Source organism: Epinephelus lanceolatus, chromosome 18, assembly GCF_041903045.1.
Source record: "Epinephelus lanceolatus isolate andai-2023 chromosome 18, ASM4190304v1, whole genome shotgun sequence".
NCBI lineage: Eukaryota > Metazoa > Chordata > Actinopteri > Perciformes > Serranidae > Epinephelus > Epinephelus lanceolatus.
The window spans coordinates 9,134,887-9,162,216 of record NC_135751.1 but is presented as its reverse complement, the minus strand read 5'-3'; the positions used below and the strand labels follow the sequence as shown (position 1 = coordinate 9,162,216).

At 38.7% G+C, this 27,330-nt stretch overlaps 3 protein-coding genes across 4 annotated transcripts; 2 read left to right on the top strand and 1 right to left on the bottom strand.

Moving 5' to 3' along the window:
- The first annotated feature begins 2,304 nt into the window (after nucleotides 1–2,304).
- On the top strand, nucleotides 2,305–8,469 carry LOC117268873 (GTPase IMAP family member 5-like). Its single transcript, XM_033645611.2, has 2 exons — nucleotides 2,305–2,383; nucleotides 6,313–8,469. Exons 1-2 carry the CDS (start codon nucleotides 2,359–2,361, stop codon nucleotides 7,122–7,124), a joined length of 837 nt encoding a protein of 278 aa, XP_033501502.1. The 5' UTR covers nucleotides 2,305–2,358; the 3' UTR covers nucleotides 7,125–8,469.
- A 5,653-nt stretch (nucleotides 8,470–14,122) lies between these two features.
- On the top strand, nucleotides 14,123–22,401 carry LOC117268311 (GTPase IMAP family member 9-like). 2 transcript variants are annotated; one of them, XM_078161621.1, is made up of 2 exons: nucleotides 14,123–14,194; nucleotides 16,610–22,401. In XM_078161621.1, the coding sequence occupies exons 1-2, from the start codon at nucleotides 14,167–14,169 to the stop codon at nucleotides 17,446–17,448; spliced, it is 867 nt and encodes a 288-aa protein (XP_078017747.1). In that variant the 5' UTR covers nucleotides 14,123–14,166; the 3' UTR covers nucleotides 17,449–22,401. The 2 variants fall into 2 exon arrangements, with proteins under 2 accessions (XP_078017747.1, XP_078017748.1); XM_078161622.1 differs by having other exon boundaries at nucleotides 14,134–14,194; nucleotides 16,613–22,401.
- Nucleotides 22,402–24,922: 2,521 nt separating this feature from the next.
- mettl23 (methyltransferase 23, arginine) lies at nucleotides 24,923–27,311 on the bottom strand. The gene is made up of 5 exons (XM_033645546.2): nucleotides 27,046–27,311; nucleotides 26,269–26,373; nucleotides 25,928–26,165; nucleotides 25,768–25,852; nucleotides 24,923–25,458 (listed from the first exon to the last, which is right to left on the bottom strand). The coding sequence occupies exons 1-5, from the start codon at nucleotides 27,148–27,150 to the stop codon at nucleotides 25,287–25,289; spliced, it is 705 nt and encodes a 234-aa protein (XP_033501437.1). The 5' UTR covers nucleotides 27,151–27,311; the 3' UTR covers nucleotides 24,923–25,286.
- Between the last annotated feature and the right edge of the window lie 19 nt (nucleotides 27,312–27,330).

Genomic DNA, 27,330 nt, shown 5'->3' with positions numbered 1-27,330 from the left:
CTCCCTTCTTGTTGTGAGGAAGCATTTCCTGTGCACCAGCGCGAGAATGTCGCCAGTCGACACGCAAACTAAAAATGATATATATTGAAAAATACCACGAGATGTTAGAGGAGCCAATCGGCTTAATCTGCATTGTGTCATCTCCTCTAATAGTGGCTTGGGTGAAACGGACATTTACGGACCTGTAGAAGTTACGCACTATAGCTTTAAAACAATTACAAAGTGAGCTTGCTATCTATACATGGAGGATTAAAGGACTTATGTCTCAGCAGGATTGGAAAAATTTGTCCATGCATTTATCTTCAGTAGACTCAGCAATTGTAACGATGTCTTTGTAGGTCTCCCCAAAAAATCAGACAGCTACAGCTAATTCAGCACAAGCCAGCTCAGGTCCTCACTAAGACCAAGAAAGTGGATCACATCACTTAAGTCTTGAGGTCTGCAGGTCCACTGCATCTCACAGTTCATTTAAATCAAGGCTGAAGACTTTACTGTTTGGCTCTGACTTTTATTGAATCAAAAATTATTTGAAAGTGATGCCAGCCTCCCTGTTGTCTTTAGTCCTTTTGGTGAGGCAATAAGTTGCTCCCCAGCTGACAACCATATTTGGTGCCCATAGGTTGCAATTTTAAACAATACCAAAGCAAGATAGTGAATGGTTATCTGATGAGTTATTAAGTCATGTCCTATTTAGTGTTTTATATCTAGGGAGGAGGCTGTGACACATTCTTCCACTGACACACCATCTAAAGTACTGGATCAACTTGTTGATTTCATAAATCAGACATACAGTCCTGAGGACTGGCCATTGCTAATGGGATAGTGCACACCTTTGTCTAGACAGGTTTTTAGCATTTCCTTTTGGTTTTCCCAGATTGGCAGTTGATGGTAAAGTGATAATTTGCCACTTTAGTAAACCTCTTGCGCTTCGCAGCCCACATCTGGGCAGCGCTGTGCTGTATGTGGATAAACCAGGGGTTCATTGTCTCTAAAGGCAACAAAGGACACTCCCCAATAAATAGTCATTATATTTTTCAGTCAGAATCCATTTGGGACAGCAACTCTCACCTGAGTTGTATTCTCTATTGGGCAGTCCTCTTTGTCAGATGATGACCGATGCAATTACCTGTTACCAGGACTGCAGCAAGCTCATCCAAGCTTGCATCTGCATAAAGATGGTTTAAGGATATTTGCACTCAACAAGGCAGCCCTCAGCTGATCAAATGCAGTCTGACATTTAGAATACCATAATCTGGCATCTTCCTTGGGTAGAATGCCAGTTCTGACTAAACTGGCATTGAGAGTTTTTGCATTTGAGAGTGAAACATCTGTAACAGCCTACAAACCCAAATAAGATTAACCTTATTTCAAAAATTCAGGGAGCTTCAACTGATGGTTTTTGGCTCTTTCTGCATGGGTAGACTCTCTGATCTTAAGGAGTCAGTATGCTTCATGCAAAGCGCTTGTCAGATTGGACTGATCGACCAGAGAATGAGGAAAACAGCAGCCAAATAAAGGAAATCAGACAGATTGTTTTTTTTCTCCATGTCAAACATCTTGTAATTTCTTGTTGAGGCTACAACCCAATCTAGCCCCACCATAGCACCAGCTATGTTTTACATGGGCAACTGAATGCAAACTATGAATGTCTTGGAGGAGAGATTGTCTGAAGGTGTGTGCTGTTTTCTCCATGTGTACAATTCATCGCCCCTCATAATAACGGCAGGCTTTTCACCCTCCCTTCGAGCGTGGTTACTCGCAGGATCGAACTACTGCTTTTTAATATGTTTGGTTGGTACTTTGCATGAGATGGTTAGTTTGAAGCACAGTGAACCCTTAACTGATGACATGTCCAGCTGTTTATCTCCCATGACACACCATGAAATTTGTGTTGGGAGCTCAACCAGTAGCTGACAAGTCAAGATAGGCTACCCTATTTTTCTATCAACCTTATTTTTGGGAAGGGGCTGCTGCACACAGCAAAACAAGGCTTCCTTTGCATCTTGCTAAATTCCACATGAAGGTAATCGAATATCATTGCACACACACTACTTGTGAATCACTACATGCTAGGAACAGTGACATATAAAATGGAAAATCTGCTACAAAAACAACCTAAACATAACAGTAACTACAAACCCAATAAAAATACACTTTTGTTTGGCTACATTTTGGTTTCTGGCCTGTGACTGGTTGGCTGTCTGTGCTGTCTTTCCTCAAACTGGCTAGGTAACAGATGACATGTGTTTAAGGGGAGGGAACTACACAGACTTTATGATATATAAAGATGAAACTACTCAACAGCAAGACACCAACAGCAACAAGACATCACAGATCAACTGCTTTTAAAAGACAAAGATGAACAGCAAACTTCTTCAGTCTGGTAAGTATATTTCACATACAATTCTCTTTCTTTTGTGTTTGATAAACCAGCAGAGCAACATGTTAATCTTTAGTTAATACAACTGTTTTCATGTATCATTAACATCAATAATTTTTAAAAGAAACCTCTTTTCAATCATGATATTTAAGTCTCCACTTTAATTTATTTTTATAACCACCTAAACAGTCCTTTGCAGTTGTTAAGTTTATTTTTTGTAGTTTTACTTCCTTCACAGTCCTTGTTTGTTGTATTACGCATTACTTGGCTTCTTAACAAATTAAGATTTTGAAAGAAGAAAGATCATTGTCATATATATATGCATATCAGGAAACATTCAAACTAACAATATATTCATATTTGGCATAATTGCACTATTATATTACATTTTAAAGTGTGTGTGTATATCCTCTCAATTGTTTCTTTAACTTGAGGACTCACAAAAATGTACATTTAGTCAGATACTGTACTTAAGTATGATTTTGAGGTACTTGTAATTTACTTGAGTATTTTGATTTTGTGCTACTATATACCTCTACTCTGCTACATCTCATGGGAAATATTGTACTTTTGATGACTTTAGTCACTTGCAGAAACAGATTACTGATACAAAATATAAACTTTAAAAAATGTATGTATTTTTATAGATAGCCTGCCCAGTAGTATATAAAGTAATTAAAATGAGCTCCAACTTTACCAGCCGCAACATTAAGGTGAATACAATAATGCAGAAATAATTATAAAACAATAATATGATATATATTATTCTGAAATGTGACATTCTACATCAGGGGTAGGCAACCTGTGGCTCCGGAGCCACATGTGGCTCTTTAGCCCCTGTCCAGTGGCTCCTTGAGCCTTTGAGAAAAGAAGTCTATGGAAATTCATTCTATGAATCCAAATGTTGCTGAACCTCAATAGCAGTGGCTGGTTAGCTATGGATGCCAAATCCAAAAAAGTAAATTGAATAAAATAGAGAATGTAGTAGTGCGTGGACAGATTTGTTTGTTCTCACTGCCAGCTCTACAAAATTTAAGTACCAGATAATTATTAATAGTGACCTGCACAGTGTCCACCTTGTGGTAAAACATATTAACAAATGCTTATTTAGATCATAAGTATACACTAATTTAGACTTAATAGGCTATTTACCTTGATTATAAGGCTCAAACATATTTTTCAAAGCCACACAGATTTTTTTTAAATTAGGTTGGTCAAAAATGGCTCTTTTAATGGCAAAGGTTGCAGAGGAAACTGGGAGACTGATGAAAAGGCATAAATAAAATCTGTTTTTTGTGATGGGTTTAAAAGTACTATATAATTAAAAGTAGTATATAAAAAGAGAGTTTACACACACAAGAAGAAGAAGACGCAGACGGATATCAAGGGACCTTCCTCCGACTCCGTTCGCTCAGTGGAGACACGGCGGTTGAGAGGGCTGAGCGACAAGACGTTCCTGTAGTAGTTCCAGCCCCCCAAATAGTACCAGGAACTTCTTCAGTGGAAACGAGTTACTAGGGCAACAAACTGAATGACTGCTGACTCCCTCGCACTTTTCCCCGCCCCATTGAAATTTGACCTCTCGCAGCAGCAGCAGACAGCTGAGCAGAGCGGAGCTGCGAAGTCCCTCTGAAGCCTCTGAGAAAAACTAAACAAAGCACTTGTAGTCTCCTCCACTTCATTTATGAACAAACATAAACCTTATTAAGTTGTCATAATGCATGTTACAATGTAAGATAAGTTGAATATAGTCCCTTGACACGCCGCCGATGTGAAAAGCTTTTTTTTTTGTTCTTTTTTTTTTCTCCTCCCATTTATACAGTTGACGTGAATTAAACCGGTAAGAGCTCTTAAACTGGGCCGAAACCAGTTAAACCGGAAATCGGCACAAGCCTACGGCGGACAGTGCGCACACGTCACCAAAACCTCACAGGCAGGTTTCCAGAATGTCAGGCACATTAACGATGCAATAAATAGCCACAAAAAACACTATTCAATGCAACTATCTGCAATCAGCACATAAATGTATCTCTATATCGACTGTCCCATCACATCTGATGTCAGATCAAAGGGGATTGGCACCGTTTGGCACGTTTGGCACGCATAATGGAAACCCAACCTGATTTGATTAACACAACTCCAAACTAATGAGTTCACATCCCTCTCAGCCAACCACAAACAGCCACAGCATCAGATAGGGAGTATATATTCAGCATCTGTCATCTTAGAAAAGCCAAAAGAAAAGAAACAGAGTGAGACTGCGAGAGAGAAAGAGAGAGCGTGTGTGCACGAGAGAAACGCAACATTGATTTACAATTGTGGTGACCTCCTCTCAGGCTACCTTTGCATCATCAGCCTGAGTAGTTCCGTATATTCGGACACTGCGAGCTTGGACCTCCCGGACCAAAACATCAGTTTCCTCCTGGGAGAAGTTTGGCCGTCTGACGCTGCTGCTCTCTTCTGCCATGGCGAATTGAGTAAACTCTCATTACGCCTTCGCATGGCACATTTAAGGGCGAGGAGAGGGGCTCATTTGATTGGTGTGATGTGTGTAAAACCCACTCCACGCCTTCTCTCCTCCCTCTTTCCGACTTGCGCAGGTAGGAGGGACGGAGGTGGGAAAGAGGAGTAGCTGCGCTAGCGCGCACGGTTTGCCAAACTTGCAAAATCTGCCTGGCCACACCCAGTTGGCGAAGCACAGGTGCGCTGTGCCCCCGCCGCGCCCGGTCTGTGAAACTAGAGGCCTTAGTGTCTGTTGTGCTGCTGCTTTGAATATTGATATAAATACTTTCATCATCTTCATGTCATTTCTTATTTCTGCTGATGTCATGATAAGACATACACACATGTTATTAGATTAGCTTTTTTACTGTGAAAATAACTAAACATAAACCCAATCATCACAAAAATTAAAGTAAAACACTTGTTCATTTTGTAAGTTATCAGCTCTATATGAACTAAAGCTTCATATTTTGTAAAGTTCAAAAAACAAAAGTTGTTTTACCTCCACTACCTACTTACACATCTTGTCAGTGTTCCCTGCAATTCTGTGGCTTGAAAGGTACATAACAACTCATAAAACTCAAAAGTTCACCATAATCATGGGTTCAGATCCAGTTATACTGAGGCAACATGACACTCAAATTTCCCAACACTATTTTTAACATCACTATGATATTTTACAGATATTGCATTCATACCTTGTGATTTTATCCACATTCTTTTTTATTTTAAAAACTGGGAGGAGTACCAAAAATATTCCTAACACAAAGAAATAATGATCGACACACTCAGTCCTGATCCGATCTCAAAGACAGGTATCAAGGCTGATCAAGGCATTTTTTACCTAATTGGGGTCAGCTAAAATGACCTATACAGCCCTTTCTATAGCACTTTGCTGTCATCTATGGTGCATGGTGTTTCACCACCCTGCAGTATATTAATGTTGCCTAATCCGCACAAAAATTATACAGAGGACTAAAACAAAAAAAAAAAAACGAGAAAAAAAAGAATCAAGGGAATACAGTTCATCCAGATAGGCTAACTCAGGGAAGGCTGAGAATACTATCTTTAAGGTAGAAAGAAATCCCCTTGAGACAGCGACAAGGGGAAGAACATTAATTTGTTTTTTCATCTATTAAAAAAATTAAACATTAAGGAACAGCCTGGATGCAGGGAACTTTTTCTTAATGCATTTCAGAGCTTTTCAATTGTCAAGCACATTGTATTGATTTTAATAACTTTGTGGTACTTGAAGTGTGCACTATACAGCTGTATTATCTATGAAAATGGAAGGTTCAGATCACGAATCAGTATATACAGATATCCGTGTGTGTGTGTGTGTGTGTGTGTGTATACTTGTGTGTGTTTGTGGTCATGACTAATACAACTTTCTATAACATAAATCATATCTGTTTAAAATTTTCCAACAGAGTCAGAGGAATCCGTGGTGAGGATTGTGCTCTTGGGAAAGACTGGAGTTGGGAAGAGTGCATCAGGAAACACCATCCTACAGAGCCACAGTTTTACTACTAAACTGTCCTCTGCATCTGTGACAGCAAAATGCAAGATCATGACAAGAAAAGTGAATGGACAAACTCTGGCTGTTGTTGATACTCCAGGTCTGTTTCACACCTACAAAGATCGTGAAGAGGTGATGAATGAGATCTTAGATTGCACCACACTGATTTCACCCGGTCCTCATGTGTTCCTGTTGGTGCTTAAGCTAGGTACCTTCAGAAAAGAAGACAAAGAAATGCTGGAACGCTTCAAGAAAGTCTTCAAAGATGCAGAACATCATACCATCGTCTTGTTCACCCATGGTGAGCCAGGACGCGAGGTTGGCGCTTTCATTGAAAAAAATGAAAGTCTCAAAAAGTTCATCAGCGAGTCTTGTGCAGTGTACCATGTCTTCAACAACAACGAACCTGAGAATGAGTCTCAAGTTACCGGCCTACTGGTGAAGATCAACAACATAATCCAAAAAAATGGAGGAAGCTACTACAGAAATGAATTGCTTGAAGAGGCTAAGAGAGCAATCGAAGTAAAGCAATGTGATGATGGAAAATCGGCAGTATGTTGGGAGAGCTTAATCTCTAAGGGTCTAGACAAAGTGCTGGGACAAGGTTCAACTGCAAATATGGTTGTGAGCGGTTTCCTTAAAACAGTGGAAAATATTGCTTATGAATGGATGCCACCTGAGGCTTTCAAAAAAGTGAGTCAGAGCTCATCAAACCAGCACTAAAAAACATATGACACAGGGAAATGATAATGACGAAAGGGTGTAAATGTATCATGCTTTTGTTCTTTTTTCTTTTCCTTTTTCTTTTCTTTTCTCTTTTCTTTTACAGAGAACATCTTAAACATTACACTTTATTCAAAATGCACTAAATGTGTAGACTCTGCTGTATTGATGATTTGTGGACAGTTGATACATGGAGCATTATCTAACAGCCACACACAAGGGAACATCTTATCTTCTCAAGAAAGTATCAGAAACTAAAAAAAATATTTCAGGTACAGTTAGTCAATTGAAACTACATAAGTTTAGAGTTTTTTGTTAAGCTGCCATTACTATAAACTCATTTGCCAGTTTGTTAGGTACACCTTCCTAAAAACTAATACAACAGCTGTAGCAAAATTTGAGGGTGTAGTGCAGATTGACCTCACGGGTATCCTTATGATGGACTGATGAATATGACATCACCTCAAAACATCAACCTGACATATGTCTATATGACTCTATGTTTACTCCCTTTGGTTAATGTGTAAAAAGTCAGTGTGAGCATGAACTTGACCTGAACTAAAAGACAATAATAAATCATTTAATGAATTAAACTGCATGTGTGAAAGAGCCGCTTAATGGGGACAGTTTCAGAACTCTCATACTGCCAAATGTATTGTTGCCTCAGAGCGTGTAGAATGGCAAAAAGAATGGCTTATGGTCTGGAGCTTCAAATGGCTTCATGCCAGCACCTGCCTTTTCCAAAGAACCTGGAACACACCAAACACGTGTTCATATAGCTGGTGTTTGCAACAGTGTGGATGCGCCATGTATCAACTGCAATTTGTTTTCAAAGTATAAAATTATTGTTTGTACTGTGGGAGTGGGCTGAACTTTTCTTTCTGAACTACTACTACTACTACCCTCCCCCTCCATAAAAAGGTTTATGTAGGGGAGTTTTCAACAGTTTTGAGTGACTGTACTCGATATTAAGTTAAATATTTATTTAGTTTTTAAGGGAAAAACTGTTTATGCTGGGTCTGTTTAACTGTGTAAAGACATTTCAGATATTCTGAGATTAATCTGACTTCTGACTTTTGTCTTCTGTAATTATATCCTGTAGTAAACTGCACTTGTGTTGAAACTCTTTAATTGCTTTTTTTTTGCACATGCATATGTGTTATATCCTTGTATAACACTTCAGTAAAAAAGGTTGGCATTATTTTATCTTTTTATTATCCAAACAATTATATTGCATCATTGTTCACTTTCTCATATATTGGTTTTTATTCGACATGTGGGATTTGCTGTACTGGTTTGATTTTGATGAGCTGAATTAAAAAGAGCCCTCTTTTAACCACTTCAAGTCCTTGCTTTTCTATATACTGTATGTTTGCATCATATGAATAAATTGAAATATGCCTAATCTATCTGTATGATGTCCATTATTGTACAACACATACAATTTATGACATCAAATTATATTTAGGTTCACTAACCTGTGTATATCTACAGCTGAATAATTATACTTACAGCAAAAAAAAGTTTCATTTTGAGATGGAATGTCAGAGTTTAATCATATGTGACACTGCTTCATTTATCAGGCTGCTCCAATAAGTCTCTAAAGACTCCACAGTTGATCCAGAGTGCCGCAGCATGTGTTGTATTATGTCAGGCCTACTTGCTTTCAGAGAAAAACAATAACCAGGACCAACAACTGCAAAGAGTTAAGCTGACTTCATAGCTTGACTAGCAGAAAAGTTAAGCTAATCTGACCCAAGAGAGAAATTGTTGTTTGACCCAACAATTTCAAGTTGTAGAAACTTGAAATTGTCAGTGCACTGACAGCAACTAGGAAAAAAGATCATATTTCTGTCATATAAGTTTCCATGCACTGGCTCCCTGTAGAATCCAGATTTAAATTTAAAATCCTCCTCTTCACCTACAAAGCTCTTCTGGTCAGACACCATAATATCTCAGAGAGTTCCTAGTACCACAGCCTTCAGTTCCTCTCCTGTGGTACCGTCTTCCAGTTTCAGTTTAGTCTTGGTCTTCAGATCAAATTTTAAGTAACTTTTTGGTTGACTGTGGTTCAGTAGGGAGGTTGTTGACTCATTACAGGATTGGCATTTTCAAATAAAATTTTAAAAACTATGCCCTTAAGCCTGCTGGCTACTCTTTGCCCACACTCAGGCAGTAGTCAGTGGCAGTATCTTTGCTGATCACTTAACGTAGATGAAGCAGTCACACTAGAGGACAGATATCGCTCCTGCTGCTCATACAGTGACATGCAAAAGTTTGGGCACCTCTGGTCAAAATGTTGTTTACTGTGAATAGCGACACACTTCTTTAATATTTTCAGTAAGATTACTTTTTTTTTGTAATTACAGTTTAAAAATAACAAAAAAGGAAAAGGGCCTGAAGCAAAAGTTTGGGCACCCTGCATGGTCAGTACTTAGTAGCGCCCCCCTTGGCAAGTGTCACAGCTTCGAAACACTTACAGCCTACAAAAGACTTCTAGCTCTGTGAGATTCTTGGGCCATCTTGTACACACTGCTCTTTTGAGGTGACATAATGATTTTTATGTCAGGGGACTATGAGGGCCATGGCAAAACCTTCAGCTTGCTCCTTTTGAGGTAGTCCATAGTGGATTTCGAGGTGTGTTTATGATCATTGTCCTGTTGTAGAAGCCATCCTCTCTTCATCTTCAGCCTTTTTTTTTTTTTTTTACAGATGATGTGATGGTTGCTTCCAGAATTTGCTGGAATTTAAAGCCTCTGGAAACCCAAATCCACAATAGCCTTCTAACTATGTAATTTAGGGTCTTATGTACATAATATTAAACATGTAAAACAATTAGAAATCTGTTTCCATCCAAATTCGAAATATCTGTCTTTTAAGTTTTTGTACATTCTTGAAATTGGGTTTGATTTGGCCATGGTTATCTCTGAGATTTATTACGCAATAAATTCCAAACCAATCATAAATCATCAGTCAGTTGTCTCATCCCGCCCCCCAGGGGCAGCGCAACAAAACCTTCTACTCCAGCTAAATCTGCCTCTTTGAGTCTGAGCCAACTCCTCTTTCTAGTCTGATGTTTAGAAAATACAGATCGTAAACTGGCTGAACCGCTCGGCTGCGACCCAGCGGAGGCTCTGCCTCCGGCGGGCTCCCAGCAGCACTCGAATCAGGTTGACCGACTCCAGAGCCCGGACAATCCGAGCCTTTGCAGCTCGTGGAACTGCAGGAAGAGGCGGCTTGTGAGTGGCCGGGCTTGCCCCCCGGGCCCGGTGCCGGTGTCGGCTGGTGGGGAGGGGACGTAATGTGCACCCTTCCTCACCCCTAACTCCAACCCCAAGCAGTTAGCTTTGCTACGCATAAACATATCCCCAATTGTGGAGGTGATGCTGCGGGAAACAGCACAATTTTAGCCGGAGGGGAACATTATTTGAGGCGGGCAAATAGGCCTACTTCTACACAACGGCAGAGAGACAGCCGGCCGGCACTGGTCTCTCTCGCTTTGAGGGTCGGTGTGTGTGTCAGAGTAAGGACATATTTAATCTATTAAGACTGGATGTGTTTGAATGAAAAAGGCTACTATCAGAAAAACGGAGCAGATTTATGTTTTCAATGAAAACGTATATCTCAACGAAGAAAGGCAAAGCGCTAGCCTCCCGTTGTCATTTATCTCAGCTAACGGTCGGGCTCAACCGGGCATGTCTGCAGCGCGAGTCCCGTAGCAGCTCGCCCCCCTGTTAATCAATTACAGCAGCTCCGCCGGCAACGAGAGCGGTGCAACAACTCTCTATTTTACGTGGCTCTTCTATTGTTTATCCGTGACACTGTGTCCGTGGCAGACATTTGAAAGCGAGTAGATGACAAACAGTACAGTAAACTTGTAGATAACTCAAATATATGTAATAACTTAGGTGGAAAATGCTTTAACATTTCATGCAGCCTACATGCAGCCTCTCGGCTCAGCAAACGGTAAACAACCCCGCTGGCTTCTCTACGTGTCGCTTCCGTACACAGTCAGTGGAGCCCAAATGAATACGCCGCGGCGCTACGCTGTACGTTTGCAGCCGGTGGAGCCTGGCCGTAACATTGCATGTAAAAGTTATGCTAACTATTCTACAAAGTAACATTAATATAGGGTGACCATATTTTGATTTCCAAAAAAGAGGACACTCGGCCGGCCACGACATAGCCTACTTAAATGATACTCACAGTTTACTCAAAGATGCCTTATAATTTTTATATATATAAAATTTATATGTATGGATAGAAAATTCAGTTATATCACAAAATAATATCTCTCAAAGACAGAAATTCAGATAGGCCCCTATAGGGGACACATACACACACTAGAGTGTGGCGATCCGAACCCGATGGTACCCGACAGGTCAAGCCGGGTTTGGTCAAAAATGTAGCTATAAATTGTATTCGTGCTCGGGTCGGATTCGGTCAGCTTTCAGTGAAAATGTAGTGTAAAAGTTAATAAAATCCTATTGTCTGTCCTGTTTATTGCTTGGGCACTGTTATTTACGTGACAACACCTGAACATAACACACACAGACACACACTGGCTGTTTGTTTCTACCTCTCTCCTCTCTGGAAGTCTCGGACCTCCAGCCGTCCGCCTCCGCCTTGATTAAACGCTGAATATAAAATAAAAGAGGGAGACAGGTTTTTCCTATTTTATCTTATTTTGTTTTATTTCTCCCTCTCCTCTCGCTAGAAGCGTCGGACCTCCCGCCTCCCGCTCCCTTCTCAAACACGGAGGTCTCCCTCTCCGCTGAGCACCCACGGCGCACGCCCGGCCTGTTAAATAGCCTGTAACCACTGTGTGACACAAACTCAGTGCTGTGGTCATTAAATAATGTTGGGCTCGGTTCGGGTTCGGACAGAAATATGCAGCCCGTGCCGCACTCTAACACACACACACACACACACACACACACACACACACACACACACACAGAAAAGGAAAACCGGACATTATCATCAGTTTATAAAACCCCCCCGGACGGGACGTGAAAAGTGGACATGTCCGGGCAAAAGAGGACGTTTGGTCAGCCTAATTAATATGAATCACAAAACATTTTGAAATTTACCATTCAGTGACCACCTGAAAGGAATCATTTTCAGCTGGCAGGGCTTCTGCTTCATGCTCTGAATCATCAGAGGGCTCAAACATGTACGGCTGGACGAAAACGAGGGAGCTGTCAATCAGAGCGTTATCTGCCACGCCCACTCTGTCCTGGCAAGTGGTCTAAACAGCAAAATGAGCTGCTGGTTTTCTAATAGTTATTAATGGTTATTTTCACTCAGACTTTTGTGGATGATTAATGAGACACTCGACTTTGATATAATATATGCATTTTTACTATTTCAAGCTGTGTTTCCAAAGGCTTTAACTGAATCCATATTCCCACTACCTGTGAAATGTTCCCTGTGCTACTGGCTGCAACACAAGCCCAAAGCATGATCGGTCAACCCCCATGTTTAACAGTTGGACAGGTGTTATTTTCATGATATTCTACACCCTTTTCTCTCTCCAAACACAACTTTGGTAATTTCTTCCAAAAAGTTCTATTTTAACCTCATCAGCCCACAGGAGTTGTTTTTTTTTTCTTTTCAAAAAACACCAGGCTTGTTTAGATGTTCCTTTACAAACTTCTGATGCTGCATTTTGTCGTGAGGACACAAGGTTTTCTTCTGATGACTCTTCCATGAAGGTCATATTTGTGCAGCTGTCCCTGCACAGTACAGAACAGTGCACCACCACTCCAGACTCTGCTAAATCGTACTGCATGTCTTTTTGCTCTCGGCAACCTGCCATGGCGCCGTCAAAAATAGACAAGGTGTGTACTTTGATTAGTTTGAGAGTTTCTAAACTGTGCTGCTGCATATCCGCTGGAATTACAAGAATTGTCTAGAGTGGGAGCGTGGGCTACCTTTATATTATGTGTCCATTCCTCAACTCCTCTATTCATATTCCTTTAGTCTATAGGGTTCCTCAGATCAAAAGAATCAAAAGAGTTTTTCATAAATATCATTCCAAGTTATGATAATAACAATGATAAGAAGTCTGTATGCCTGGTGTGGTAATCCTCAAGTGCCATAGCTCTCTCTCTTTGATTCGCTGTCTGATCGAGCTAGATCTAATGAATCATTCATAATTGCTATATAATCTGAAGCCTAATCTTTAAACAATAAATGTTAATACTGTTTTAAGTAAACAATTTGGTTGTATTTGCTGATCTTTGCTGAGCAACAGTTTTGTGTGAACGGAATTAAAGGCCTGTCCTAAATATAGGCCTGTTGATTTCTGTGATTTAAGCAAATAATAGTTCGGGCTATTAATTGTTTTACAATTTAAAGTTTTACAGTATGTCAACATGTCATCATTATGTGGACTAATGAATTGTTAGTTTGATTAATTGTAATATGGATTATAAATCTGCAGAAACAGAAAAACTAAAAATACATGATGTAAAATAGAAGAAATATTATCACTTAATTCTCCGGTTGTGTTTTTCTGTTTGTATGATTGGTTTGTTTGTCTAACTTTATAGGTGTTTTTTTCAGGTAATTGTGATGTCTGATCTTGTTTTTACATTCTAACAAAATTACATTAAAATGAATACACTGAATAAGATGAATTTCACAAAGGCAGGATTTACTGCAGGGCTTCAGTATTAGATTGCATTCCTATGTTTCTGGTATTCTGGGATTCATCAATCATTACTGTTGAACAGGACAATAATACTCCAGACTGCAGGTCCATGTATATGACAAATTTCTCTAGGTAAATAGTCCTCTGTGGAAGTGTACTCTACCCAATATACTTCTGCACAGCCTCCTGATTGGTTGCTTGCAACTACATTTGTATTTCTGATCTGTGAATGGTCAGATTTAGGCTGGGAACAGGTGATGCATGTTTCAGGGGCGGGAACTAGAGGCAGGCTACAATATAATGATGAGATGGAAATTAAAATACTCAGAACAAGACATCCACAGTGACAAGACATTAAAGATCAGCTACTCCTTCAAGAAAGAGATGGCCAGTGAAGATAATCTACTGCCTGGTAAGTAAATCCTGAGCAGTACTAATACTCTGCATAGTGTTTGGGTTTGGGCACAATTATGATTTTCTTAAATATAAAGCAGCTCATCAGTTATATCCATGATGCATGGTGGTTGCCAGCTCCCAATTTGTTATAACACTTCATTTCTATTAATTTGACTGAATATCTAGTCAGTTATCTTAAAACATGAGATTTCAGATTTTGTCATTTTTGCAGTCTGTACACACCCCATTTACTGTATTGTACATAAACAACAATAACAGCAATATTAGTAATAATACATGTTTATACATCAAAATTAGCATTTTGCTGTGATAACTTCTTAAACAGCATGTGTTCACTTTCTGAATATTTTTGCTTGTCTTGATTACTTGACATCACAACTAATTAATGTTTTGCCTAATTCTTGACTTGTGTATTGGCTTTTTGACAAATCAAGGAATTCTGGAGAAAAACAAAATATTTCAAAAATAACCAGATATGGCAAAAACCTTGGGTAACTCTTTATTTGGATAGTCCGCCTTCATTTAGTTTATAAAGTATATGTAAGATTTAAACAACTTATTGGTTGGTACAATTTAACTGTTCTGCTTTTTCTGTAGATGCTCAACAGATTCCATAGAGTATGTGTGACAATTCATAAACATACCGGCATATTCTCAGAATAACTTAGATGACAGTCAGTCTCAACTAAATTATTGTATATTTTCAAAAAATTATTCTGTATTTTGTGACACACTGAAAGACACCTAAGAACTGCTGCGATTAATGTTTAAGTTGTGTGTGTGTGTGTGGGGGGGGTGTCTGAAAGAAATCCTTCAAAGAAATCTAACCTGCTGGAATTATAAGATAGATTATTCAAATTAAACTCTGAATCCAAGATTTCTGACTTGGACTTTGTTTTTTACAGACAGAGTTAAGATGAGTGCTAACTCTCAGCCTTTCTTATTTTGCACCAATGATAGTTTTGTCTACATTTATCTGGAGAAAGTTCAGCACATTCAGTCTTTTATGCCCTTGCAGAGAGAATGTATGGGACTGTGTTTGCTTGGTGACAGAGCAAAGTAAATTTGGGTGTCGTCTGCATAATTATAGTAGTTGATGTTTTTTAGTAAATTTAGTAAATTTTAGTTACTTTGTATTAATAATACAAATATAATCAACAAATGGATTATTACAGGCTGAAGTGACAGTTCATTCCCAAAAATACACATTTTTCCTCTTACCTGTGATGCTATTTGTCAGTCAAGATTGTTTTTGTGTGTGTTGCCTAGTGTTGGAGATATCAGCCGTAGAGATGTCTTCCATCACGCCTGTATATGAAACTAGATGGCACTCAGCTAGTGTCATGAACTTTGGCACAGAAAAGGCAGGGCTCAAATGCACGACTCAGACCGGTTAAACACAGTAAAACAAGGTTTATTCCAGGCAGCGGTATATACACAAGGAAGCTGTACAAACCAGGCAGAGGTATCCAAGACGTGAGGCAAAAAGGCAAGGTCAAAAAACAGGCAAGGAACACACTATGACTATGACTATGACTGAGGAAAAACGCTGGAACGTGAGCAGAGAGCATCGACGAACTGGCAACGAGACAAGACACACAAGGGAATATATGCAGGGCTGATCGGGAGTGATTAGACACAGGTGTGGGAGACATAATAAGGGATCAGGTGCACACAGATGGGGAGGGGGCAGGGCAGACAGGAACCTGGAACAGAGACAGCGGTGAGTGATCACAAAATAAAACAGGAAGACAAGACATGAAACATGAGGGAGAAAATAAAATACTTAACAAACAGTGGAACATGACAGCTTGTGGTGTTCAAAGTGCCAAAAATAAAAAAAAAAAAAAGAGAGAGAATTTTTTTTTTTTCCAACAGCAATGTCTATTTTCTGAGCCTTAACCCGGTTTAAACCCAACTTTTTTTTTAAGGATACGAACGTGGACATTGAAGGCTGACTCTCGTCTTGTCATGTGCCTCTTAAGTGTTGAGGTCGGATAGAAGGCAGACATCTCTATGGCCAATATCTCCAACACTTGCTAAGTCACACCAAAACAATCTAGACTGATAAATAGCACTAGAGGTAAGAGGAAAAAGATATATTTTTGATTTGGGGGCAAACTGTCCCTTTAAGATAAAACACAACACACAATCTACCCAGCAGTATATGAAGTAAAATAAGGTCCATCTTTGCCAACTGCAACATTAAAGTGATGAACACATCAATGCATCAGTTAAAATCCAATAATATTACATTATATTACATTCTATTATCCTGAAATAGGCCATTTTTGCATAATGAGTACTTTTCCTGTTGGTATTTTAAGTATATTTTGATTGAAATACTTTTGTACTTTTACTTCAGTAAAATTGCTGCACCCACCACTGATGTCTGTGTAATGTTCTCCAGCAGAGCAGCTGAGGATTGTACTTGTTGGGAAGGTTCAAGCGGGGAAGACTTCAGTCATGAACGCCCTCCTGAGGTACCCAGAGGAAGATGAGGAACTTGCCTCTAAAGGTCAAACATTGTTGATCCCTTACACACAGAAATGTCAGAGGGAAGAAGTAAAGGTCGGACGACAAAACGTGGTTGTTGTCGACACTCCAGGTCTGTGTCATGCAGAAAAAGAAGATGAGGAGGTGATGGCAGAGATTAAGCAATGTGTCTCACTGGCTGAGCCTGGTCCCCATGTGTTCCTGTTTGTCATGGAATTGGAAACATTTACAGATGAAGGACAGGACATGGTGAAGATCATTAAGAAGACCTTTGGTGAAAATATGGTAGATTACAGTATGGTTTTGTTCACCCATGGAAATGAACTACAGAGAGCTACAAGAACCATAGAAGAATTCATTGGCGAGGGTAATCTTAAAAACTTTGTTGAAGAGTGTAAAGGGGGATGTCATGTTATTGAAAATGAAGACCACAGTCCATCACAAGTCACCGAGCTTCTGAAGAAGATCAACTACATGGTTCAGGAAAATAAAGGAAACTTTTACACCACTAAAATGTTCCAAGATGCTCAAAAAGAAGCAAACGGTCCTGATGTTAGGAAGAAAATCTCGCTCTCTGTTGGTGGCTCTGCTTTGGCTGGAGCAGGTGTTGGAGGAGCAATATCATACTTTGCTGGGGCTGGGTTAGCAACCACAGCAGGAGCTGCAGCAGGAGCTGCAGTGGGGGGTGTAATGGGGGGTGTAGGGATAGTTACGGTTGAACGCATTAAGGCTAAAAGATGTGTTATGCAATGAATTTTCACTGTTCTTATGAGCAGGTATAGGCCAAAGTCAGAGGCTATAAATAACATGATTTCATGTGTTTATGCATTTATATCAGTCTGGCAAATGACCTAATGCTGCGTTCACATGGAATCAGGCAGACAGAAAACACCATCTGTACGGCACGGGAAAAACAAACAGTTCGGAATGGCAGAAAGGCAAAACAAAAAACACATGACAACATGTTGCAATGGTAATGCTTTATTTTTTATAAAGAACTGGACAAATTATATTAAATAAAACTATTTTATGTTCATTACTTTATGTAATTTTTGTAGTTATGTCCAGTAATTGTCCAGGTCGCAAATGTTTTCTCCCTGTGTAAAGCAGCTATGTAACATCCAATTGTAAATTCCATTGCGGAGGATAGCAGAAAGTTCAAAAACTTTGACGGCAAAACCATCTGCCGTTACCATTGCTGATATTCTCTGCTGACCTCATCTAATTTTACCATCCTGCTCTCATCCACTAAAATGATATCCACTTTGCTGTATACAGTCTTCCTGATTCCATTTGAGCGCAGCATAATGGAGCTGGTTATTTGGCTATTCAAATCAATATTAGTCTAAAGATAAGGGAAAAAATAAATGCACACACTGATATATCATTAAGTCATTTACACCACTTAAAGGTTTTCCTTAACAGAAACCATGACTCTGTTGCAGCAGCTGTTAATAAATTCTTCCCTGAACACAAAGTCCTTAAAGTTCTCAGTGACTACTTTTAAACTAGGGATTTACTAAATCAGGTTTCACTATTAAAACTAAAGCCAGTAAAGACTTCAGTGATGTGTCAAACCAGCTCGTTCTCATCCCAACTCGTCAAATATCGCTGCTTTATCGGTGGACTTTTAGGTCTACATATGACGCCCTAGGTATCCTTCTGCATCTCTTGTTGATGTTTCGGAACAACGTGTCAATTGACATGCATTGTGTCTTTTCAAAATACACTCTTGTTACAGGAAATGTACAGTGTCTGCTTGTTAGATGCGTGCAGTCTTTTTAAAAATAAACTTACAGCGTCTGTAAAACACCTTGTATTTATGTCTAATTCCTTGTGCAACATCAGCACATTTTACGTTTGGAAAAAACATCATGGTTTGGCCAACATTCACCCCGGGTGAAAGTCTGAGGTTTGTTGGACCTAAACACCTCCCCTCCCAGCACCCAGGTCACTTACAAAGCAACTGATTTGACGAGTTCAGAATGAGAATGGGTTTGTCAAACTACTGCTAGGAAACATTTGCAGTGCTGTCCAACCCTGAGCAATTAACTATGACGATTAACTATCACAAGCTAGCATAACTGCCCAAAACGCCTGGTGTAGAGGCTCACACATAAATCTCAGAGTCATTCATACAGTTTATAATGAGAGGGAAATGACTATTAACATTTTTAATCAAATGTTATTAGCATTATGTTTCATAATATGAGGTTTATTGTGTTATTTTAGGAACTGTAACTTAACCTTAATTTAAAATTTTATCAAGTTTCAAGTCAGATGTGTCGACCATATTAATTCTTTTACTCTAAGGTTATGTCAGTAAATATTTAATCACAACTAACAACTTGTTTGTGACCTGCAAGCTGTTTTAAGTTAGTGATAAAACTAAATTTAGCAAGTGCAAATGTTAGCATGGGGCTAAACATTGTAACAGCTGATGTAACAGAGTTGTGATAGGCCTATTTCTTGACCGATAAATATTATTTTTGTGTCTTTCCTCCAAGAGCACTGTCTGTCACTTATCTTTGGTATAACTACTATGGCTGATAGTATCTGTCCACCACTTTGCTCCAGACTGAAATATCTCAACAACTATTGAATGGACTGTAATGAAATGTGGTTCAGACATTCATGTTCCCCTTTGGATGAATTCTAATAACTTTGATGATTCTCTGACTTCTCCTCTAGAGTCATCATCAGGTCAACATTTTAATGTGTTTAATACATTGGTTTATAACAATATACCTGCAGAACTTATGGCATTCTCATCAGCCTTAACTGTGCTTTGTGTTTACTGCTTAACTAAGATGGTGGAGATGGTAAACAGAATAGCTGCCTGCTAAACATCAGCATTTGTCATTGTCATTATGAGCATGTTAGTGTGCCAATATTAGCATTTAGCAGCTAAGATGGCTGGAGACTCTTAGGCTGCAGTACGAATCACATACTTTTTCTTTTTACTTTCAGTAAGTACTGCAGCTGCCCTTACAAATTAGGTACACGGCAGATTCTGTCATTTTACATTCACAACAGTAAAATTACATGGAAAAATTACTTTTTTTTTCACTTACGTCCTTTAGTTGTTGATAATCTTTATAATTATTTTGTTCATTTAAACAATTAATATTTCTATTATTAATATTCAACTGGTCATCGGATACTTGATTGAGCTGTCATCCTTCATTTTGGCTTCTGTCACCTGTGAACGAGCTGTCAAGCTTTCATCTGTTTGCGGCTCAGTCGATGTGACATATCTAGCACTGCGCAGAGGACTGTGGGTCAGAATAGCCAGAAAAGTATGCTGGCTTGCAAACTGCAATATGCAACTGGACATCAATAGTAGGACGTCCTGGTATTTTTGGCATGCTGCATTTGGCATACTATGTATTGGGACATACTAAACCTTTTTCTGTCATGATATATAGCATGGTGGTATGGGTATTGGTGCACACTGTCAGTCTTGTTGTTCACCACACTAAGGAAACCTTTTTAATGTTTTAAGTTGCAAAATGTTCATTAGTAACAACAAAAAGAAGAAAAAAAAACAAAATCAGCATTTTTTTATGGTTCAGGCACTCAAAACACTTGTTCACTGCTCTAATAGGTTATTTACTCCCACTGTTCAATATACATTAGTAAATTAAAACATATTAGGCCCTCTTTCTTGTTATCTTACAGATCACAATTGGCTGTGGTGAAAGATGGTTAAATGTTTATGACCACCATTTTTCATGGACTTCTGTTTATCTGTTTTTGGTCAAATTATCTGATTATATTCTGGTGGAGAGTTTGGACTATGTATTGTACTTTGATATTAAATTGCATCTGGATATTCTATCTCGGGACTTAAGGGTTTATCTTTAATGCTGTGTTCACACTATGAGCGACACGACAACCAATGACAAGACATGACAAACTGACAAAAGCCTGATACTTGTCGCTGCTGACGGGCATGACAAATAAAAGTTGAGCTGGGCTCAGCTTTTTTCAGCACTCTAATGACACAGTAAAGCGTCAGCAGTCATGTGTTTTTGTTATTGGTTTAGTTAGATGACTTTATGCTAAGCTAGCTCTATGTGCATTGTGTTGCTCACAGAGATGCACTGGGGGATCATCAAAATGTGATGTTAAAATGGGGCTCAGACACTGATCTCGATTTTTATTACCATATACAAACTGTAGATGACAGTTGTTTGAGGTGCTTTGTGGGAGGTAGCAGACACACACAAACCTGTGATGACAAATACATTAACCAGCACTTGGGCAACACTTCAGTGATGGATAATGTAGCTAGCTGTCACACTGTTGCGGTGTCGCTCATAGTTTGAACACACCATAACTTCACAGGGTTTTCAGGGCATTTTTTGTTTTGTTTTGTTCTTGTCATTGTACATTTTAGTTATGTCACCTGATTTATATTTACCATGATATGAGATTATTTGTGTTGTTCTGATTGTTAAAAAAAAAATCTGATTTTTCATAGTTTTTTTCATTTTCATTTTTTTTTTTTATTATTTAGTATTTTCTAATCAGTCTCATTATTCTCATCATTTGCTAAGTTTCACATTCATAAATGTAAATTTGCCAAAGTAAAACCTTACTTCCATGTTTTTCATGTAGAAATGCAACTATATTAAGACAATAACCTCAGCAAAAAAAAAAAAAAATTAAAACTGCGAGACTGCTCCCAATTTAATGTTTTTACTGAAATTACTGTATACCACACATACCAGGTAACCACAATGTCCTATTTTCTAATATATGAAAATTAGAAATTGGTATGAAAATATACAGACCTGCAAACTCTGCAAACAAAAATCAGGTAGGGGGTCTGGGGGAATCCTTGCCTGGAAGAAAATCTTTAGTGATTTTAATACACAAATCTAATGAAACCTTTTGGAGCATTTTGAGATTAGAATACAATGAGAAAAGAAAACATCTTGTTCTAATAAACAAATACATAACAATAGGCTAAGTCACATGATTTGACTCACTGGCATTAATAAAATGACGCCAGGGACACTTCCCAGGCGGCGTATTTTGAGGCCCTGGGACTGAGACCAGTCAGTAAGCTTTCAGAAAAAGTGCACAAATACAGAGAACGCAGAGTACAGAGAGAAGGCTTCATCTTTATTTGTATATGTAGCTAACACTGAGTATAAATGAGCCTTAAGGCAGAGGCTATTGTGCCATTACAGGCTGCAGGTAATCAAACTTGACTGACATTCTCACATAATTTATTTCAGCCAGAGCAAATAAAAAGCCATGATGTTGTCTCCAAACATGACAAGGGTAACAATTCACTATGATGATCGCTACAAAAAACTTACCTCAAGTTTTCATAGACACATTCATCAAGGAGTCATTCTCTCCTCAATCACCGAGCAGCAAATTTTGCCAAAAAGCGACTGGGACTTCTTTGTAGATATGCATATAATAAATGTGTCAACTCTGTACTACTTCTATGGGTTTGGAAAGTCATGTTTCAGTTTTGGTGAAAAGTTTTGTATTCGTATATAATGTGTTAGCAGATTTGATACTTAATGTTAAGCTGTATCATCTGTAGTGTTATTACTGTTTGATATGCTGATCAGTTCAAGATCAAATATTGTGGTATATTTTGACAACTGGTTATGTAATCTGTGTTTCATTGTGTCTGATGTCAGAATCTTTCACCAACAATAAAGACCAGTTATCACCCTAGCCAGCCTCATCATTCAGCACAGCATCTTTGGTACAGTTATAATGATGTTTCATACCACAATGGAGTTGGACTCACTTTCAGCTCAGGGCAGGGCAGGGGTCAAACCATTACATGTGCACACTATGTCTATTAATAGGGAGTTAACCCCACAAACAGATAAACAACCACGTCTTACAGCAAGGAAAAATGACTTCAACTTGTCTGAAACCTCAGGACAATCCTGACACAAAGAAAACTTGCTGTTGAGTCACCCTGAGTCAGCCCCTGCTGTGTGCTGTTTTACACAACAGTTTGCTTTATTGTTGTACTGTTATTAATAATGCTATAAAATTGGGCTAAATTATTGTTAATAAGTGCTCGATTCAAATTATTCTATTCAAAATTTTGTTTAACATTTAATATAACATCACTGTAGGGTGAGTCTCTGACAGCACCGCCAGTCTAGATTTTCCCTAAAGCGTCCCTGCTTTAAAGCCTTATTTAAGACTCAGTATATGGTGGTGTCATCTGCACACATTGCAGTGATGCTATAATTTAAAATGAACAGTAAATCATTCCTCAACATCCTTTCCCTGAAACACTCAACACAAATGTTACACTTCATCGAAAAATTCAGCCAGCCATCTGAGTTACACGACAGACAGCTGACCCTCAAAATTAAATAAACCGACTCTTGTAAACACCATTTTATTGTCGGTTATCTTGTTAAGATAACAGGAGTCAGCAGAATGTCAGGCGCTGACCTGGCCTCCACTCGTGATGATTTGAGATATAACAAACAAACCAACCAGCTGATACCTCATAAAGACACCATTGTTGACAGAGGTCAATAAATCAAATAGGGTGTGTGTGACTGTTCTAATGATCCAGTAATTTAAAATAAAATTAAAGATAGGAGAAAAATGCAAAAACTGAAAACAGATTCAAGAATCATTTTAGTTTCTTCTTCCTCTCTCTCACATTAAACACTTCCAGACACCTCAGATTTATCTGGTGACCCTTTGTAGGTTCCCCACCCCATGGTTGGGAACCACTTCGCTAAACTTGCCTCCTATGTTTTATGGAGTGTGTTTCCAGTCACCTGTGTCTGTAATAAAATACATTTTAAAAAAGACAATGGAGATTTACAGAGGGGGTTTGTTTGTCCATCAAAACAAAGGCTGGTCTGAAAGTGCAAATATTTTTCATCACCTACTTAAATACAGCAGTACTGTTTACTAAAATTGTCAGCAGTGTAAGTACAGAAGTATTCTCAGCTTCATGCAGTAATAGAACATGTGCAGTAAAATGTCTCCTGTGACTGATATCTGATTCTGTGTGTCCTTATTAGGGCCTGTTCATTATATATATATATATATATATATATATATATATATAAAAAAAAAAAGGCAATATGAGAGTGGAGGGGTAGGTGCAAAATGGGGGAGCACTGGGTAGGGAGGTATGATTTTTGATTTGGCTCAGGGGTGTGCCATTCAACCTTTAATAGTCGTGTCATGTATTTATTTTAAATATCCTCAGAACCCCAAAACTGGCAGGTGGGTTTGAAAGGCATATTTTCTTTAAAAATCTCCAAAATCACGTAACACGTTCCCACTACCACCCAAGATACATCAGTTAATACCCCTCTCTGAATTTCAAGGCTTTTGAATGTCATAAAAAATGGTTGCTAACAAGTACATCATCACAGTGAACATGGCTTCACAGCTTCATTGTGGTAGCAAAATTGAAGTCATGCATCTGTAGTTTAGTTCGTTTATAGCCTAACGTTAGCTCTTTACCTCTGATAATTGCATTTACATTTCAAATCAAATCATGAAAGTGGTAAAGATTATCTTGCTGAACCAAATGTGTAGGGATCATAAACTTATGTTTGCCACAGAGGTTATTTTCTGTAAGAATCTAAAATTCTTGCTTGTTTGACCCATCCACCACTGCTCCTTCCCTACCTCCCACGACTTTCTCACTCTTTATACTATGTCATTGTTGCAGATGTGTTTAAATTGAGTTAGCTGAAAGCTCGGTATCTCTCATACAGAAGCTAACAGGTGTCCTGTGTTTCAGAATCAGATGCTAATGGCCACTGACCAAGCTGCTGTATTTGACACCCTAGGAATGAGAACAGGCTGTCTGAGGGGTTGTGAGATAATTAATGGGTAGTTACTGAACAGAAACCATGTGAGACATTTAGAGGTGAAATGTCTCTTTGGTAAAACTTGTAACTCATAGACCTCTGAGACATAACAAGGGGACACTGGTTCCTTCTTTAACAGTGTGTTAAATATGGCAGCAGCTGCTAACTAAATGCAGTGGAGTATAAAGTACAATATTTCCCTCTGAAATATGGTAAAACATAAGTATAAGGTAGCATTAGATGGAAATAGTAAAGTACAAGTATCTGAAAACCATTCTGACATGTCTGTCACATGTGAGCTGATGAGTGCTCTGCAGTTGTTTAATGAGATGCTGCTCTCTGGTGGTCACAAGAGAAAATACACCTTTTAAGACAGACAATATAAATGTTGCAGATGTGCCAAATAAAAACTGAACTATAAGTGTTTAAAATACTCATGCAGGGTGATATTTCATAACATTCTCAAGTTTCCATTCAAAACACTTTAATCAGGATTTTTTTAAACACACTTTTATTAAATGTATGAAATGTGACTTTTCTTTAGAACTACAGGCCCACATGTTTATTAATAATGTCTTATATTACTCTCTCTACGTTCTTCTATGATAAAGACATTTTCTTATTCCTGTAATCACTCACAACATTTAAACACTGTTGACACAACTAGTCTCAGTTTTTTCTGAGTTTGATGTCAAACAGACCCGTCTGGATAATGTGATCAACATCTTGTAATTTCCTCCGGGGAAACTTTTACAGTCCAACATCCTCTGTCTTCAGTGTGATGATCATCATGAGAATGCTTTTGTTTCCTGGAAGAGTCGATCCAGCCAGCTCAGCTTTATCTGCATCAAATGTTTCCAGCTGAATGTCGACACAGTTCAGATTCCACCTGTGGAGCAACGCTTCAATCGACCAGTCGGCACTGAGAACCGAAGAGGAGAAGTTGGAAGGTTAAAACACAGGCAGTGATACAAACCACAAACGTCAAGGTTAAAAAACTGTTGGGTATTTTAATTTACAATGAAACATCATATTCTATAAACTCTTCATATGTTTTGTGTGCAAAAATCTCAATTTGTAAGAAACTAAAGCTGTCAGATAAATGAAGTAGAGTAGAGGTATAAAGTGGCATGAAAAAAGTAAATTCCAAGTATCTCAAATTTGTACTTAAGTACAGCACTTATTCAAAATGTATTTTAAAAAGTGTGATATGATTGTATTTTTTCAGCACCTTCTCTCTTGGTATGTGGTCCAGAACTGAGCTCTGGGGTTTTTTCTTAGAAGAAAAACAACAGTCAGGAGGACATCTTCAAAATCTGAAACAGGGTACAAACGTTTAGTCACTCAGGTTGACATATTTTACTACAAGGCCACAAGTATGTGGAACCAACCCTGTGGCTCATAGAAGACGTCCGATCCCAAGATGATGTCCAGTTTAGGAAGCAGAACAAGATCAGGTGAGACTTCCCCCCAGGTGATGCCCAACACTCCCACATCATGGAGGCTATTGGCTTCACAGCTGCGCCTGCAGTTCTCCAGACACAGTGGAGTCTTAGCATTGTCAGACAAGATCACCTTTGCACCGCACCTGGCAGCCACCACACCTGGTAGACTCACACCTGCACCAAGCTGTGTAAAGAGAGAGAGAGAGAGAGAGAGAGAGAGAGAGGGAGACCTCAGAAGGTTTTTCCAAGATGGCAACTCAGCCTCAGATCTCTCCAGATCTTCTTACCTCCAGCACTGTCTTGTGTCTCAGCTCTTCTCTTTGTGTCCATAGATACTGAGCCAGCACCACTGCACAGGGCCACACATACATCCCATATTGTGGATCAAGAACCTAAGAGTGCAGAACACAAATAAACTGCTAGTTAACAAGAAATAGTGAATAATAATAAAACATAACTCGTATATTCATCTTTTTAATGATGCCTGCATATCATATCACAAATGTGCCAGACTAGTTTAAGACAGACATTTGATTAATTGAACAGATTATTTAAAGTCCTCTAAAGATTGGCTCTACATCATCCAACATGAACTATGTTGTTTCACTGTACATTGTGTTTGCATTGTATTCTGACTGGTGGCTCTGTTGAAGCAATCTAATCATATTAGTTCAGTTTGTTTTTTTCATCATAAAAAGACAAATTTGGTACTAAATGTATGCCGAATTGAAGACATGAGTCTAAAGTTAAAATATGTAAATATGTAAAATTTTATTTAAATAATCACATCTTATTACTGGATGTATGCCGAATGAAGGGGAGGGCTCTAATGTACCATACCCGCCCTGTGTTTGTTCTTCTAACCAGTGCATACCATTTACATAAACGTTGTTATATTAAATTCACATATTTTTCACGCGTTAGCATCTTGATTCTATAACAGCACAACATGGCACCAGGACGGCGACTAATTTATGGCGTAAGCTGAAGTCAGTTTCACAAAGCAATCTATAAAGAACTGCTGTACATGAACTATAATGATATATTTAAAAACTCAAACACACCTCAGGTATGGAAACGGAAAGTGACTCCTGTGTGTTTTTCTTGTCTTCAAACGTGAAATCTTTGCAAGCTATGCAAGGTGTTTCGGTTCCACTTGGATCCATCATGCGGGTAAGTAAAAAATGTAATCACATAATTGCATCGCCTATTATGAAAAATTCGTAGAAAGCAATTTCATTTATATTTGTATTGATAGGTTATTAAGAGCTGCCATGCTTACAGATGTCTATTTCCGCATCGACCACAACACAAGAAGGACGCTTTCACAGCCAATCAAATCAGCGTAA